The 16,742-nt window shown below is 36.7% G+C and overlaps 1 protein-coding gene across 8 annotated transcripts; it reads right to left on the reverse strand.

Annotated features, from left to right (window-relative positions):
• Positions 1-6,543: 6,543 nt before the first annotated feature.
• Positions 6,544-16,059, reverse strand: LOC112287221 (putative acyl-activating enzyme 19). 8 transcript variants are annotated; one of them, XM_024530016.3, is made up of 19 exons: positions 15,267-15,850; positions 14,014-14,583; positions 13,672-13,868; positions 13,338-13,538; positions 12,184-13,107; positions 11,307-12,034; positions 11,017-11,092; positions 10,810-10,896; positions 10,487-10,530; positions 10,129-10,237; positions 9,761-9,820; positions 9,396-9,477; positions 9,207-9,271; positions 8,935-8,994; positions 8,785-8,829; positions 8,282-8,400; positions 7,876-8,075; positions 7,518-7,548; positions 6,924-7,109 (listed from the first exon to the last, which is right to left on the reverse strand). In XM_024530016.3, exons 1-19 carry the CDS (start codon positions 15,700-15,702, stop codon positions 7,064-7,066), a joined length of 4,080 nt encoding a protein of 1,359 aa, XP_024385784.1. In that variant the 5' UTR covers positions 15,703-15,850; the 3' UTR covers positions 6,924-7,063. The 8 variants fall into 8 exon arrangements, 7 of the variants coding, with proteins under 7 accessions (XP_024385785.1, XP_024385784.1, XP_024385783.1 ...); XM_024530015.3 differs by having other exon boundaries at positions 7,518-7,551; XM_024530017.3 differs by lacking the exon at positions 7,518-7,548 and having other exon boundaries at positions 6,544-7,109.
• Positions 16,060-16,742: the final 683 nt, after the last annotated feature.

Here is a 16,742-nt window from a genome sequence, read left to right on the forward strand (position 1 = left end):
TCCAACAAGTGCCTATGACAAGTTCCAGGCAATCCAATCCACAAAGCCATTACCATGTTCAAGTGCTTTCTCAATTGACAATCTTAATGACTGGTGATCACAAATTAATGTCAATAAAATAAAATAAAAAGTAGGCAGAATCTGTTCCTAACAATGTCAACTAGTTTTATCTACAATACAAAGAAAATCATAAAATTTTCCACACAATAGTTTAGAAATTATTAGTAGTTATAAGGTAGTATATAATACATTGTACCGTAAGAATTAGTATATTTTTTTAACTCGGTGGTGATTGATTTTAAATAATAATGTACAATAATAGTAATAATACCAATAATTTTCCAATTTTGAATTCCAAAATTGAGAATCCTGTCAAAAATTTATAAACAATCTTTACAAATATGTGTGTTTTTTAATGAATGTAACTATACAAAAATCATATCATTAATCTAACTTATTTTTACATATTTGATGAACCTTGAAGGTTGAAAAACAATTAGTGTATATATATATATATATATATAGGCTTTGAATGTGGTATCAAATAATAATTTAATGTGAGATTTCATCAAATAATAAGTCCTCTACAAAATTTGTTGGAAACTTAAGTAAGAAAATCCCAGACATGAATCAAGTAATCTCATCAAGTTCTAAAGCAAATGAAAACAAATATAAGAAATTAAATTATATATATATATATATATAGAGAGAGAGAGAGAGAGAGAATATGTAACTTTAGTATATATTATTAATGCTTATTAAGGTGTAGAATGAACTTAAAGCAAGGTTTTGGAATAGTTTAAAAATCTGTCATTATAAATTCTTATAAAGAAAAAAATGTTAGATTGTAAATCTTCAATACATATTGTATTATATAAAAGTTTTATTTTTATTCATTTTTTATTAATAAAAATTAAAAATTAAAAGATTAATAAACATATCAAAAGAAATTGGATTGACTCAAATTCAACATCAATTTTTAAATAATTTATAGAAAATTAGTATTGTATCTTTTTATAATATATAAATGTCTAATAAAAACAATACAGAAAAAAAAAACAAACAAACAAACAAACAGACAAACAAAACAAAACAAAACAAACAAACAAACAAAATTATTAGAGTGTATTGTGTTATAGATATGATTTAAGCATAGTTAGGTTTTAAAAAACATAATGCTTTTTTTAATACTTATTTAAGTAAGTTTATTTTAGAATTGTTTATCCATTCTAAATTTAAAACTAAAAAGTTAATTTGGAGATGAACTTGTAACAAATCAATTATTTTATCAAGAAAAAAAATACCAATAATTTTGAAATCGTCTTCTTTAAAAAATCATACATATATTTCAGGAAAAAATATTAATGATTTAATATATTTTTGTTAACATAAATAAGTTCTTATTAAATTTAGAATAAAAAATTAAATGCTCTATTATGTTAATAAAAATAATCACATCAAGACCCTTGCAATTGATCTTTGTTACTTGTTACATATCTTTCAAATTAATTTATTGGAACAAGTTTACCATAATTTTTTATAAAAAGGCAGATAAGTATATACATATATACATATTATTTTTATAAGATTATATTTAAGTGTATTAAAATTTTAAAAAGGAATTGAAATTCTATATAAGAAATTTCCAATTGATCTGGCATTTGTAATCACTACCATCAAAACTCAAAATCAACTATTAAACAAATCTAAAAAAATGTTAAAATCTTATTGTTCATTCATTGCCAATATATATATATATATATATATATATATATACATAAAGTAATTTTATATTATCTAGTCATTTGGAAGCATATAAATTATTCAAACAACATACTATGTTAACAATTTTTAAATAAAGAAACAAACAAACAAACAAACAAATACAAGAATCATATGGCAACTAGCCTTGGAAGAAAATCCCATGAAAATTCTAGGTAAGCAACTGACACTGGCAGAGCTCTTGACATGGGCCGGATTCGAGGAAAAAAAGGAGAAAAGAATAGAAAAAAGGAAACTTAGAAATTAAGGTAAAAGGAGAAGGAGGAAAAAAAAGGGCAGCACTGAACCTCACTCACACTTACGTAGGCAGCCTCATCACACGGTGGTAGGCGTTAGTCCTTCATAGCAAAAGCCGGCCACGAAAGTATCTTTTGTAACAGACAGACAGACAGACAGACAGAGACAGTTGATAAAGGGTGAGGGGGTGCAATTGAGAACTGTCACCACCACAACCCGAACTCACCACACTACACCACGAAATAGTGACTTCTCCCCCATGACTCCTCACTACCAGTGAGACACCAGACAAACTAACAAACTCTCATCCATCCATCCATCCATTCATACACCCATCTATCCGTCGATCCATCCATTCCTATATTCATCCATCAATATTCGTTGATGAATGAGAAAGGTCTTGTGGATGAGGGAGATTTGACGATATATATTCATCTAGGAATGAATGGATGAATATTCGTCTCACTTGTTTAGTAGTGCCCCACAACCCCATGTGTGTGTATGTTTAGGGCTAAACATTTACACACACACACACATTCCAGAAGCACTCTCCCTCTCCTTCTTGACCCTGGAAATGAAACCCTAAAACGAACAGTTCAGTGAAACCAACCCTAAAAGTAGCACAGTTCCTCCACCACAACAAAGTGAGGCTTTTTTAGTTTTTGTTTCCATTTTGTGGGGTGTGGGGTGGAGTTGGTGAGGGGGGAGGGGGTGTTGCATTAAAGAGGTGACTCACTTCACAGATGTCCATAGGGTGGGATGGATGGATCAAGGGAATGATGGAAAAGCTTGTTGTAGTAGTAGAAGTAGTAGTGAATAAGAGGAGGGAGGAGGAGGGCTATCAATAGATAACCCTCCTCTTTTGCTGCTGCTGCTTCCACCTCCCACCCTTGTACTACCCTCATTCATTTTTATTTTGGGTTTTTCTGTTTTTTAAAAATAAGATTGTATATTAAAATTAGGTTATTGTTGTGTGATGTCTGTGTTCAAATCATTGAGAAGCAGACTTTGATTGGTCCCCTCATGATTCAATCTGGTTTTCTTGTGACATTGTAGGAAGGCAGATGGACTGGTGGACTCTTTGGGTTGAGTTGCTTTGCCTTTGTTTATTTATTTATATTTTTTGTTTTTTTGTTTTTTGTTGAATATTTTCTTGGACTATTTGAATATATTTCCTATATTACTTTCTTAGATTATTGCTTTTAATTATATTTTATATTATTTTTAAATTATTAAAATTCCGAAATGAATGTGGATTTTGAGGAACAAAAAGTTATTTAATCATGTAATTTTTTTGATGAATATCAATCAATTAAATTATTTCTTAATCCAAATATACTTTTTATAAATAAATAAATAAATAAACGTAAGAATGATCCTTCTTACCCAGTAGATGATACTTGAGTTTCAACAATGATTAATTCTTAAGCTTAGATGGTATTAAATCATATTTTTTAAATTAAAAATAAAAAATTATGTTTTGATTTTTAAAAAAATATATATTTGTATAAAAAGATGGAGAGCAAGCACTTGACTGGAATAAACTACTCGTATTTAAAACTGAACTGATTCAAACCTGGTTTAACTTGAGTAGTTAAAAATTGAAGGTATTGGTTGTTGTATAATTGGAACCGGATTAAATATGATAAACTTCATATTTCATGTTGAAAGGATTTTATTTATTTATTTTTTAATAAATGCGATGTTTATCATTTATACATATTTACCGTTTAATATAATGTTGACTTTAATTTTGGTGATTTTAAGCATATCACACGTTATTTTCAGGGTTTTGTCAGATTTTTGTCATGGAATTAAGCACGGCTGTTTTAATTTAACATGTTCAGCTGGCAAATTTCATAAATTGGGATTTGGACGGGTTAAAAGAATAATGATACTGATTATGATAGATTATACAAGTCCTCAGAATTGGATAGAATTTTAATTGAGAGAAGGGTCCTGCCAAAAATATATTGATAAAATTAGTATAGTGAAATCTTATTGAATTGCTGTTATAACTGCCAATCACATTATCAACTGCATTCTTTACTTGGTTGACAAACATTTCAATGCTCTGTCAAATTCTTATTTTTATTTTTATTGGCAAACAATTGGATCAAACATAAGACCTAAGAAATTATGTTCTTAGGTCTTATGCTTGCATATATCTTTAATTCAACATCATTGAATTAAATTATTTATCTTTGATTTGAAGGCCTCACAAGAATCAAATGAAACAAATAACAACACTAGATGCAATGTATGTAGCTGGAATTGGTTCCCAAAAACATTATTAATTTAATGAGAGTTAATAATTTTCAAAGGATTAATTATTGGTGGAATATATATATATATATATATATCCATTGAAATCAAAAGTGATTGTAAGCCTTGAACAAAATGAAGATTTGGTCATCACAGTAATTCCCAAAGACATTATATAAGAAAATAAAATAAAAAACTAAAACACCCCTCCCCCTTTTCTTGAGACCAATGAGTCTATGAATACAGAAACCAAGCCTCAGAAGCTGAATGTCATGCACATGGGAATTAATCAGTAAACAAATAAAGTTATATTTATTTTTGTTTAGGTTTGGATCGAAGTCTGCCTATGTTGTAATTTTTTTCTTCTTTTTGCAGTGTTGGCATAGGATGAAGTCATATATCCTTTTTTCAGCTTTCCTCAAGTAAAGTTTGGATGAATGCTGTTCCCAAGTGTAGTTTGTTCCCATGTGCAGGTAGTTCCCATCACCAGCACAGACCCATTTTCCTGTACAAAGCTGTGCCCCATAGTGTAATCTAAAGTTGCTCAGCTAGCTCCAAACTCATCTTTTTAGGGTAAATCGCATGAATAGATTCAAGTATGTGGTATTATGAGCTTTGAGGTGTTATTATTAGGACCTTTATATATGGTTACACTTTGTATCCCATTCCTTTTACCTTTTCATTCCTTTTATCAATTAATAATAATAATAATAATAATAATTTGGCATGGTTACTTCCCATAATACATAATTTATATCCATGCTTGCACTCATTTTTTAGTCCAAATATATATATATATATATATATATATATATACAATCAAATGCTTCTCATGTAAGAATATAGTAATCCAAAATTGCTCTATAATTTTTGCTCATATAGTTTATTGTATTATTTGGTCTTGTACAAAGCTATCATAATTTTTCTTTGTATATACATATTTTCAATTTGATTGTGATTTTTTTTAATAGCATGTTGTTAATGTGCATAAAATGAACATAGCTATTGCCTTATACACAACCCTATTTTTAATTCTAATTACCTTGCAACAATCCCAGACAATGATACCACACACACAGAACAACCATCTTGTAGGGAAATTCCATCCCATCCCACCTATTGCAACATTCATGAAAAAAGCAAGCAAGTGAGTAAAAAAGCCACAAAGTGAAATAATCCTTGGTAAAGAGACCATCATTCCAATCTGCAATGGCAGAGTGTGCTTTGGGGGCAGTGTATGCTTTAGTTATTTAAATTCAAACTAGCAGAAATGCATACCATTGGGCAAGGAAAAGTTGATTACAGGTAATAAACTGGAGGTCTTTTTGTGGGTTATGTAGGGCTTTCTGCTGGTTAACAATTTCTTTTGTTTCAGCCACCAATGAGAAGGCTTCTTAATCTCTTTGTCTTGTATGTAAGCTTCCATATTATATAGATGCTGGTTTATAAAAGGGGTGTGAGGGAGTGGTCACTTCCCCACTGGTGGAAGAGAACTGTGTTTCCACACTGTCTCCACTGCCTCAGGCACAGGGACCTGCATGTGAGACAGGGTGGATATGCATGCTTGCTTGCAGCACAACCTCCTTTCCCTGCATTATTCCATGTGGGTGTGGCTTGTGGTGCAAGGAGGTGGGAGGGGGGGGGGTGTGTGGAAAATTGCACAGCACCCACCTCATCAGCAGCTCAAGGCTCTTTTCTCCCTGTGGCTCTCACAGTGCTGAGCTGTGTCAATCCACTTTCTGCATTGTAAGTCACTGGTGAGTAATGCTGAAAAATGACCCACATAACAAAAGTGTGTGGATAAAAAGATACATATATATATATATATATAGAAATAAACACCCTGAAGGACAAGTTACTTTGAGCCACACATGCAGTATGCCCCTTGACAAATTCTATATGACATGATATGTGATAAATTCACATTTTACTGGTGAAGTGAATTACCCCAGATGCATTTGAAACACTCAAAAACATATATGTATATGTTTATATATATATATATATATACATACATACGTATTAATGGAATGGAAATCGACAAGCATTGAGATTTCTGAAATGCAGGAATTAAGTCAGTTAGAATGCTGATAGGCTGGTCCCCACAACACACCCAGCTTACTGTTTTTTGTGATAATATACATACATACATACATACATACATACATTTATAAAATGCAGATTAACTAGGATTGATTGGATGGGCAATCATTAGATAACTATATGCTTGGCTCATGCACAATGATAACCAGCTTGGTTCTTAGCCCTGCACTGCCCTGTCCCGTTTCCAAGAGGAACTAGTGTTTATTACAGAATCCTCCCAATAATGAACCAGGACCGTTGTGTGTAGCTTCTGCAGAGGTGCTGCTTGCAGCAGGTCCTCTGATCTTCTTGAGTTCCGTTTTGGAAACTTGGCAGGTTGGTTTCTTGAGTGGATTCTACTGGTATGCAAGCTTGCAGCTCTGCAAATTGGATCAGAGTTGCCAATCCTATCATGTTGTGGAGATGGTTACTCAGAGTTCAGAGACAACGGAGTAATTGCACAGCTATGTGGTCTCCAGGCCCTTGTGGTACAGCTTACAAGTTGCCCTCATAAGCAGTTGATTCAGGCTCGTACACAAGCCTTGAATCAACCGAGTATTGATGATGGTGTAGAGGGCAGGTGTACAAGGACACGGTGTAATAGTATATCCTACTAGGCCGTGCTGAAAAGTGCTTAACGTTTGTACAGAATAGAAAATAACTGATCGAGGAGGAACAGAGTTGCTACTCAATGGCCTCAAGACAAGCCGATGGCGAGGTACACCCGCCCATTCTGCGTGGTCCTATTGCACAACATGTCCACTCCGTCCTTAGATCTTCAGATGGGGATATCAGAGTGAAATCAATTGCGAAGTTTGTCCAAGTTGAATAAAACATTAGACTTCTGGTACAACTCTAACAGAATGAGATGCGTGATCACGTTCCTACCTCTGCCAGCCAACTATCAGAATTAAGTATACAATAGAGTATTTTGAAGTACACCGCTCGTTACGATTGCTCAAGAAATCCTAACAGCGAATGACCAACTGGGAGAATTTGGACACATTGCTAATAAGATGGCATGTAGTCACAACCGCTGCAATTATTGGCTTTCTTAGAGAGCTCAGAGATGAGCTGCTGGAAATACGTAGAACGCAATACTAGTTCACAATTACTGCTGACGAATTGAGCATCAGGCCAGTTGAGGATACCGTGAAGTGGATACGTGCAGCCCACCAAACTCTGCTAATCCCAGTTTGAGAAAACGAGAGATCAAAATAATAGCAAAAAGAGAAGACAAAAAAGATTGAGCAAGCAATCAGACTGAGCGTTGAAAGAAAAATATGTTACTGTAATAAACATTATTCGTGGTATTTAGAAGCCATTCACTATAATTTACGTCTGTAAAAATAGGTGCCAGGACTGGCAATGAACTTTGAAAAGCAGCACCCATATTTACCCATGGTATTAAGGTAAAATATTACATCAACTCCAGACAGTAAAGAAAATCATCTCGGCAACCAATAAAAATTCGCCCACTGATCATGACTGGCGATGAGAAAACCTCACCAGGCAGTTTTATGTCAGTAACCTCCTGAATCGGGAAAATGATCTTATCGAGGGAGGGCCTTTCGTTTAAGGCTGAGAAGAGCGACGGTGACTGCGGATCACTGAAGCAACTTTTGTTTTGTACCAAGCTCCTAGACGATATAGCAGATGGTGCACGTAACACATGGACTGTGCCAGAAGTAGTGGCAACGCATATGAGGCTGCAAACATGAAATAAATACACAAAATTCATATCACCGCTGTACAAAAATCATGAAAAAAGAAATCCAAATCCCAAAGGGAAATCAATAATGAGCATTGAATTCCTAGTTAACTTGCATTCCTAAAAATCGTAAAATTTGACATCAAGCATGAGCCAAAAATCAGGTACTCAAGTTGATCTTGTAGGTTGTTCCACAGAAGGTACCTCTCCATAATCTGATGCTTCTCGCTACGGTCTTGTAGCAAAACCAGGTCCTCTTCAACATAAGCAGAAGATGTAATAGGACCGCCTACATTGTACTTCCATACAGTACTGCCATTTTGCTGTATCCAGACAGGCGTTATTGACGTAACAAAACGTCAATTTGTTTAAAATAAGCACCAGAGGTCTTTGGTCTACCACACAAAAGGAATTCTAAAAAGGATTCCCAGGAAAGTTCATGGCCTTGCTTGTTTAGAAGAAAACATTGCATGATTGGCTTTTAAAAGTAAAATTAAGAAGTTCAGATCAATATAACGCAATAACCAACTCGACGACTGTAATTACCGATACAAAATATTCAATTAATACACGATCACGAAACTAATAAACACGTTTCTTCTCCATGAAAATATTGAGATACTTATATGTTAATGATCCCTTTCTGATGTTTCCAATATGATTTAACATCGTTCACGAGCATTCACTGGAGGCTCGGAGTGACTTACGAGGTTTATGCAGTACAGATGACAGTCTCCAGAACATACTAGCACCTGAACCGAATAGTGTCATAATATCATTACACCGAAAAGAACATGAAGCACGACATTAAGCTATGTGAAAGAGAAAAAATAGAAATATTTAGAAGATAGTTTTACCTGAGAGATGAGGACACGGGAGATAGTTGCTCCAGCAAAAATTGGACCCTCAGTTTTAGCCTACAACATCGATGTTTTAGTCTTACTTTCTCAGGATTTACAAAAATGGCTTGAGGTCGACAGTAAACCAGTGTATAAAAGAGATTCCAGGAAGCACCTTTGTCTAGCTAGAAGACGCTAAGAAATGAAAAACAATGGAATTTGTACATTCAGATTAATAACCAATAACATTTAGAAGCATGATTGCAATGAGTAGAAGACTTAAAGCGAACCTGCCACGCGGGAACACCATTGGGTTTGAGCGCAATCACACGGCCACTAACACTCGTACAAATAACTGCACTAAACATGACCACAACAGTGAACTTAATGCAACTCACCAAAGCCTTGTGACCTTAAAAAATCGAAACGGGTTAGCAAAACTGCCTTAGTATATCCAACGTTCCAGGTTGATCACTTACCAAAATCTGTGGAGGGGTCTAAAGCTAAAGATCCAAAAATTGGTGCACCACATTCATAGGTCCATGAAACAAATATTGTCGGCTGCACGTAGATTAAAAAGCGTGTCAATATTCACTGGAACAAATACTACTAGTAATAGTAAGTGAAAAAGTACTCTGCATTCATGGACAAAGTAGCATGAGCAAGTTGTAAGCCTAACAAAGTAATCTTACAAAAAAAGTGATCTGAAGACTGCACTTGAGCAAATCAAGTCGGAAGAAATATAACATTGAGGACAATCATAGAAAGGGAAAAGCGATACACAACACCACATCTTGTACAATCCGTTCCATAAGATACTACCCAAAAACATAATTTAGTTCACCTTAATCTGAATGGCAATAACAGTTCCTCTGGTTGTGCCAAAATAAACAGTCATGCTACCCTGCACAAACAATAGAAGTTAGTGAGTAATAATTCAAAAGGCCACTTTGATCATGAGATGCAAGTCGGGTATAGAATATTTCAAGTTTGAAACGTTCCAATTCATTGTACCTATCAAGTTCACGAAAATAATGTGACTAATGTTCAAAACCAACATGTGAAGGGTACGAGACAAATCTTACAAAACTACTCTTCACTACACTTCACAAATGATACATGTCACACGACTTGATACGGAATAGTGAAGAACTATTCATCCCACTGAAGTTTCAAGCTAGATTGAACAGGATGCTTCCCAAAAGTAAAGACCTCGTTAAAAGCGGGTGCGCCGAATATGCTTCCTCCACAGTCATGCCGCCAGACGCACATGTGAGAGGCTGGGTCGAGTGCATATATGTGATGATCATGTGATCCGCACCTGCCAAGGTCGAACACATCAACAGAATTTTATTTTAGTCACACCTGTCTGATATATCATAGTTGCCCACTTAAGTTCGTTCTAACATAAGGACAGCGCCTTCTTACAGATCATCTGACCCGAGATAAAGGAACCCCAGTGTCTAGAATGCCTATCAAATAAAACTTTCACAGTAACAGCGTTTATCGTATTTCTCCATGTCGACGAGAACACATATTTCATGAAAAATTGCGTGCGATTTGAACATACCATATTAATCCTGTCCAGGGGTCCAAAGCTGGTTGACATTTCACCTGCCAGCAGGAGTGATGTGTAGATATTATTACTGATACTTGAAGTCGCTGGTAAGATTATGATCATATCCTCAAATAATAAGAACTTTAAATCTACCTATGGCTTTTTTCTGTGATATTAAATTCACGATATACACATCTATATATATATATATATATATATATATATATATATCCTAGAGAGTATATTTATATGAGTAACTTCATGTCGGAAATATGTAAGATAAAAGAAAAGAGAAAAGAGATAAAAGAAAAGAAGTACACATTTGTCGAATATACCTGTCCACCAGTCTTGAAGTCCCACAGTTTCTGACCATTCCAAAAATCAAGGAAGTAAATAAATCCATCATAGCAACCAACCACCACCTGCAGGATAATACAAGTACAAATTCTCAGCATGCAGTACAAAGATACGCCCTGCTTGTTATGTCCATCTTAAAGCATAACTATTAGCGGTAGTACAACGCATGAAGGTTGAGGCGGTACTTGAGATAAGTCACGAGTTACAGCAGCGCTGGATTCAACACGCCCTCCCAAAGTGGCCTCCCACTGGAGTTTACCGCTGTCGCAAAAGTCATCACATCAATTGCAACTAATATAAGGATAGATGCTGAAACTATATAGCACCAGAAGCGCTTTTCGAATTCATTCAGTACTAAACCTAGCTCTATTGAAAACTGCCAGGAGCGTCCAAATTGTACCTAGAGTTACTACAGAACATCTTCAATTCAGGCTGGACAGTGAAAAGTAAGTGCCTTAAAAACGGATGAACAAACCTGGTAGCATCAAGACTGTAGAAGCTGTGAGAATGGGAACCGATGAAAACTCGAAAAACCTCACCATGAAATACCACTAAAGGTGAAGCATCTACACAAGCTTGTAAGGAGACTCTCCAACACGAATGCATACTCCTCTCCACCTTTGTAGTTTGGCTGTGTACCGTCAGTGTCGGTTCAACTGTAGATTTCATTGCCTTGACCAATGCACGTAGATTGACAGTTCTATTACAACGCGAAAAACTCAAAGATAAACGAATCTGATTAGAGGAATTCCATGTCCAACAATCTTCCTTCGTGGCCTTTTCTGACTCAAAAATGGCTTCATCGAGCTTCCTCTTTCTTGACAACAAGCTTTGATCCAGAGACTCACAGATTATGCCTTGGACGTTTACATTTCTAGGAAATTCATGATCATCAACATATTTTAGTACAGGAAGTACTGGGTCTTTTGTATTTGAGATTCTACTAACATTCTCAGTGTTGGTCAATACAGACGATTGATAGGATCGTCCCTGAGTTTGAGTAGATACAATATCACCCAGTGTGATCTCCTTTGTGTCTTCAATAGCATTATGAAGAAGAATGGCTGATGGATACATATACAAAAGATGCATGTCTATATTAAGAAGGTACGCAACATGAGCTGCTGATATAGATGTTCCACCTGCTGAGAAGAAATCGTCAGTATCTGAGAGCTTCTCTGCCTTCAGCACACTAGTAAACACCTGCATGACAGCGGATGCAATAGAGTCAACACTAATTATATATATATATATATATATATATATATATAAGGAGAGAGAGAGAGAGAGAGAGAGAGAGAGAGAGAGAGAGAGAGAGCATACTTCAATACTGACAACCTGAAGATCCTCACCTGTCGAATATGTTCAATTCCTAGTGACTCCGTTTGTTCTGCTGACTTGCTGTTCCGTTTGGCATCTTCAACAGAACTTCCGATCAAGTCAGGAAGTGAATCATAATCTACTTTGCCCGAATTGGTCAATGGAAGGGATACTAGTGGAATAAAAATCTGAGGGATCATAACAGAAGGCAGTTTTTCTGCCAGCCAAAGCTTCAACTCATGACTCAAATTCGAAGTGATCTCTTCATAAATAAGCCTATGGTTCAGCATGTCATGATCTTTGTCTAACAAGCTTGTCATTGCCCGATCGTAAACCACATAAGCCACTAGGTCCATGTCACTCTCAAGACGAGTGTGAAGAGTGACCACACAACGACTCACTTTAGGATGCATCTCTATGTAGCCTTCGATTTCTTCCAATGATATCCTATTCCCACGAATCTTAACTTGCCGGTCTATTCTTCCAAGTAACACTACGTTACCATCAGGTAATTTCTTTACTACGTCCCCAGTTCTAAATATGCGTTCACCAAATGAGGTCCAAGGCGGTAATCTCGAAATCCCAGACGCATCAGAGCCTCTGAACTTGGACCTTTGAGATTGTAATACTTTGGGTTGCATAAGCTGTTTGATATGCCTCAGAAATAGCGTGCGATCAGATTCATCATTTTGACTCGAAAGATCTATGAACTTTTCCCTTGTGCTCTCATTGTCATTCAAGTAAGATTGTGCTACTCCCACACCTCCAACCCAGAGCTCACCTTCTTCATTAACACCTCCTAACTTTTCACCGTCCACGACAATAAAGTGGTAACAACCGTTGATAGGGTCTCCAATGGGGGTAGTGCTCAGCCTGGAGTCCTCTAGAAGCTGAATACTAGTCGATGAAGCATCCCATAAACTGGTGCAATCAAAACATGAAGAGTCACCTGACACCTGTACCCTCCCACAGACCCGTAGATCAATAATCAGTATTGGAGGTCATAACACTATGACATGTTTCAGAATGATAAGCAAACAGTAACAATGGCTAATTGGATCTAGGATTTTACGAATAAAATTGAATAAGCTTTTACAACATAATCTACAAAATCAACAATATTCTTCCCTCAATATTTATTATCTGCAGTCCAAGCTCAAATAACCTCAACGCAAGGCTGCCCCACCTCAGTACTACCATAAAGGTTCAATATAGTGGTGTTCTCCAACACACAGTGGAGTTCTTGTTGTAGCTTTAATGATAGCGACTCTCCACTAAGACTAAGGATACGCAACGAATCTGCTGCATTCCGACACGTAGATTTTAATGCTGGAAGCAACGCTCGAAAAATTGAAGGAACAGCAGTTAGTCGCGTAATTTTATAAGTCTGCATTCAATAAAGGGAAACTTTCTCGTTAAAAACCACTAAATGTTGCAAACAAATACTAAAATAGGAAGAAGCATGGCCAATACAGTCTTATATAGGATGTAAAGTTACACACAGTTCAGTTTCAACCTACCTGAATATAATTCAACAGGATAAGCAAATTTTCTTTAAGGATCTCCGGAGAAGGTATAATAATAGGGATTCCGGCAAGCAGGGGACCAAGTGCTTCTGTGAGATGATCCACGAATCCAACCGATGTTTTAAAGCATCCCACATCGGTATTCACATGCGGGTATGCAGACTCCATCCAAGAAAGCCTGTTGATCAATCCTACGCACCATAGGTACATTAACTCGCTACACAATCCATATGCACATAAGACAGAGCAATAAAGATTTGAATTAAAAGACTTACATATACCCACGTCATAAGGCATCAGAGGCCTTAAATTTGAAGATATCTACTTAAGTAATACCTTCTTCTGTTCCACAAACTCCCTTGGGAGTCCCCGACGACCCAGAAGTATGAAGGATGTAGCAAAAGTTTGTCTGTCTGGTCGCACAAACACGTTCAACCTCGTACAAAGTTTCCCTCGCCGCCGTCTTCACAAATCCTTCTGGTATCCACATTAATTGACAATTAGCTGCCTCCAACGCGCTTATCTTTGCTTGCAAAGAGTTCTGTGAAGATAAGAAAGTGTGTCTGCAACCAAGAAGTATCGCAGGCTTTGCACTCTGCAGCACAGCTTGAACCCTACTGACTGGCCAAGATGGATCCATGGGCATGAAGACACCACCCACTTTAAGAACTGCAAATACCGAAACCAGATACTCTACTGACTGTGCTATCCAGATGCCCACCACTCTTCTAGGCAAGTGCAGCTTCACAGGACCTTTTAAATTATGTGTGAATTTTATGGACGTGGGATCCACTTTCTCTTGCAGCAGATCCATATCATTAGCCGCATTGCTCTTAAAGTCCTCATTCAAATCCTCCTTACCATTACTTGATGAGGAGGTGTCAAGTGAGCTTACATCATGCTTCCCTACCACATTTAAAACAATCAGAAAATTCATAAACAAGGTTAGATCCCTTCTCCGTGCATCTGAAGAATTAAGTCGTGGATGTAAATGGACCGTTAAAAAACGCCACTTACGTCAAGGGCACTAAACGCTCGCTATACCCAGAAGTTATGCCTAACCCGAGTGCTAAACATGCAAATTGCAGGATACCATGATCATAAGATGCAAGTATTGTTTGCTACATGAGATAAGCGTTATATTTGAATTCCTTTCATCTTTCAAAAATAGAATATACTCAAGTATTATCTCAACCTTGATCGTCTTCTACCAGCAATAAATGATATAAAACAGTGTCACTTTCGAACTTTCAATTACAAAGAGTTCAATTCTACCCGCGCTTGCACTGATGCAAGCCTGCGTCAGCTGATAGGAACGCGATAATAATTCCACCACTTGGTATTCTACTAATTAGAACACCTGAAACTAAGATCATAAATTCTTCGCACACAAAAAGACATTAATCATTATTGCATTCAGCAAACTGGCTCTCCACAATCGACTGGTTAAATGCCGTTCAAATGAGGGAGACATTCTAAAGCTTCAACAGCTATATCGGAGATGCCGTCTTGTCGAGCACCCAGACCTTTGCATACAGAACCTAAGAGAAAAGCCCACAACTGGACTCTAGCAAAATTCTATGACCTACCTGCAGTGTACCCAACCGATCCTTCTTCCTCTTTGCCGAGTACAACCGTCAGGAGGCGCGCAAGTGATACAACAGCTCCTTGTAGCTCTTCAAACGAATACGGGATATCCTCGGAGTGAACAAGTAACTCGTTTGTGTTAGCAACAATCGTCTTTGAGATGTCTTGCAATCCTTTCGCACCGGAACATACACCATCTTCATGTGCAGCTAAAGCATCTACACACGTGCCATTTTTCAACCGAGAATGCAACGACTCCTCACTATGGTGAACGGAAATTGCAGGTGAGGCATGGACGACGGCAATTTTTTGGGGGTTAAGTGCAGCTACTCTTTCAAATGTGTGCACGATACAGCAAGGACTATCCAAAAGAGGGGGGATCGGAGCCTCCTCCATCATACACAAACTTATGACCCATGTAAACCCATATTCAATCATAGGCTCTTATACCCTTGCACTAGCCTCAGGCAATACTCCCTAAATCTCTCAATGATCTGCAAATTATTACCACCACCAGGTGATGATCACAAGGGTGCCCAATTTGCTGTCCCGTCATGCAAAGCTAACAAACACTCACTTTCGAAATTCTATTCTCCGTAGCACAGAGGAATCACAAACCAATCGACCATAAAATCTTTTTGCAAATCCAGGGCGTTCGTCTTCATACTCGAAGGGCTTCAGGACGCAATGTGGCTGCTGTAAAACCAATCTGTCAAGAAAACAAGACGATCTCATTTCAGCACCTAGGTTAGACCAAGAGACGCGAGACTTTTGTTTTTTCCTTGAGAACTTAAAGACAAAAAGAATGATCGGGGGAATTGGTGCCCAAACTTGTGCCCTGTGTGAGACCTAGTTAAAAGTAGACGTGCTGGTGAAATCACTCGTTCCGGAAGAGACCCAATTCTAGACAGGTATGCACCGAATCCTCGACCTCCTCTAGGCTTACGAGACTCATCACAGTAGAAGCTCATCACAGGGTTCGTACCTATATGTGCATCAAGCATCTAAGAACTGGGTCAGATCATTGAAAGCTGAGAGATGGTTATTAGGGTAAAAACAGTGAAGATGATGAAGCTAGCAAATTACATCCAGATCGCGTGAAAGTCAGAGCAATTATTCAGGTTTTTGTGGGTTTTCTATAATTTGTTCTCTGAGACTTGGAACGGTAATAACATAAATACATTCGAAGTAGAATGTTGAAATGAACAAAACACAAGATTGTCCCATAATAGTTGAGTTTGGTATGATGTGGGAAACTAGTAAGATTGTTTTTGTAACCAAGTTGTTGAAAGTGATCTGACCAAACTATATCTAAAAATGATGTGGGGGATCTGAAAATGTTCAAACCAAAGTTCTACATCCAATTTCCCCATAGTGGTTTCATCGTTCACCCATCAGGTGAGGTGTTGGGAAATAACTCAAACGGAAAAAAAATATATATATATATATATATATACAAACAAACAAAAAAAAATAAA

Source organism: Physcomitrium patens, chromosome 10 (genome assembly GCF_059467195.1).
Source record: "Physcomitrium patens ecotype Gransden chromosome 10, ASM5946719v1, whole genome shotgun sequence".
NCBI classification, from domain to species: domain Eukaryota; kingdom Viridiplantae; phylum Streptophyta; class Bryopsida; order Funariales; family Funariaceae; genus Physcomitrium; species Physcomitrium patens.

Excerpts from the sequence above, each read along its gene's own strand:
- LOC112287221 (XM_073536792.2), bottom strand. The coding sequence starts at position 15,702 with ATGATTGAATATGGGTTTACATGGGTCATAAGTTTGTGTATGATGGAG. Across the intron at positions 13,539-13,671 it reads TCCTGTTGAATTATATTCAG|ACTTATAAAATTACGCGACT; the intron begins GTAGGTTGAAAC and ends TATTGAATGCAG. Across the intron at positions 11,093-11,306 it reads TACAGTCTTGATGCTACCAG|CGGTAAACTCCAGTGGGAGG; the intron begins GTTTGTTCATCC and ends CTTTTGCGACAG.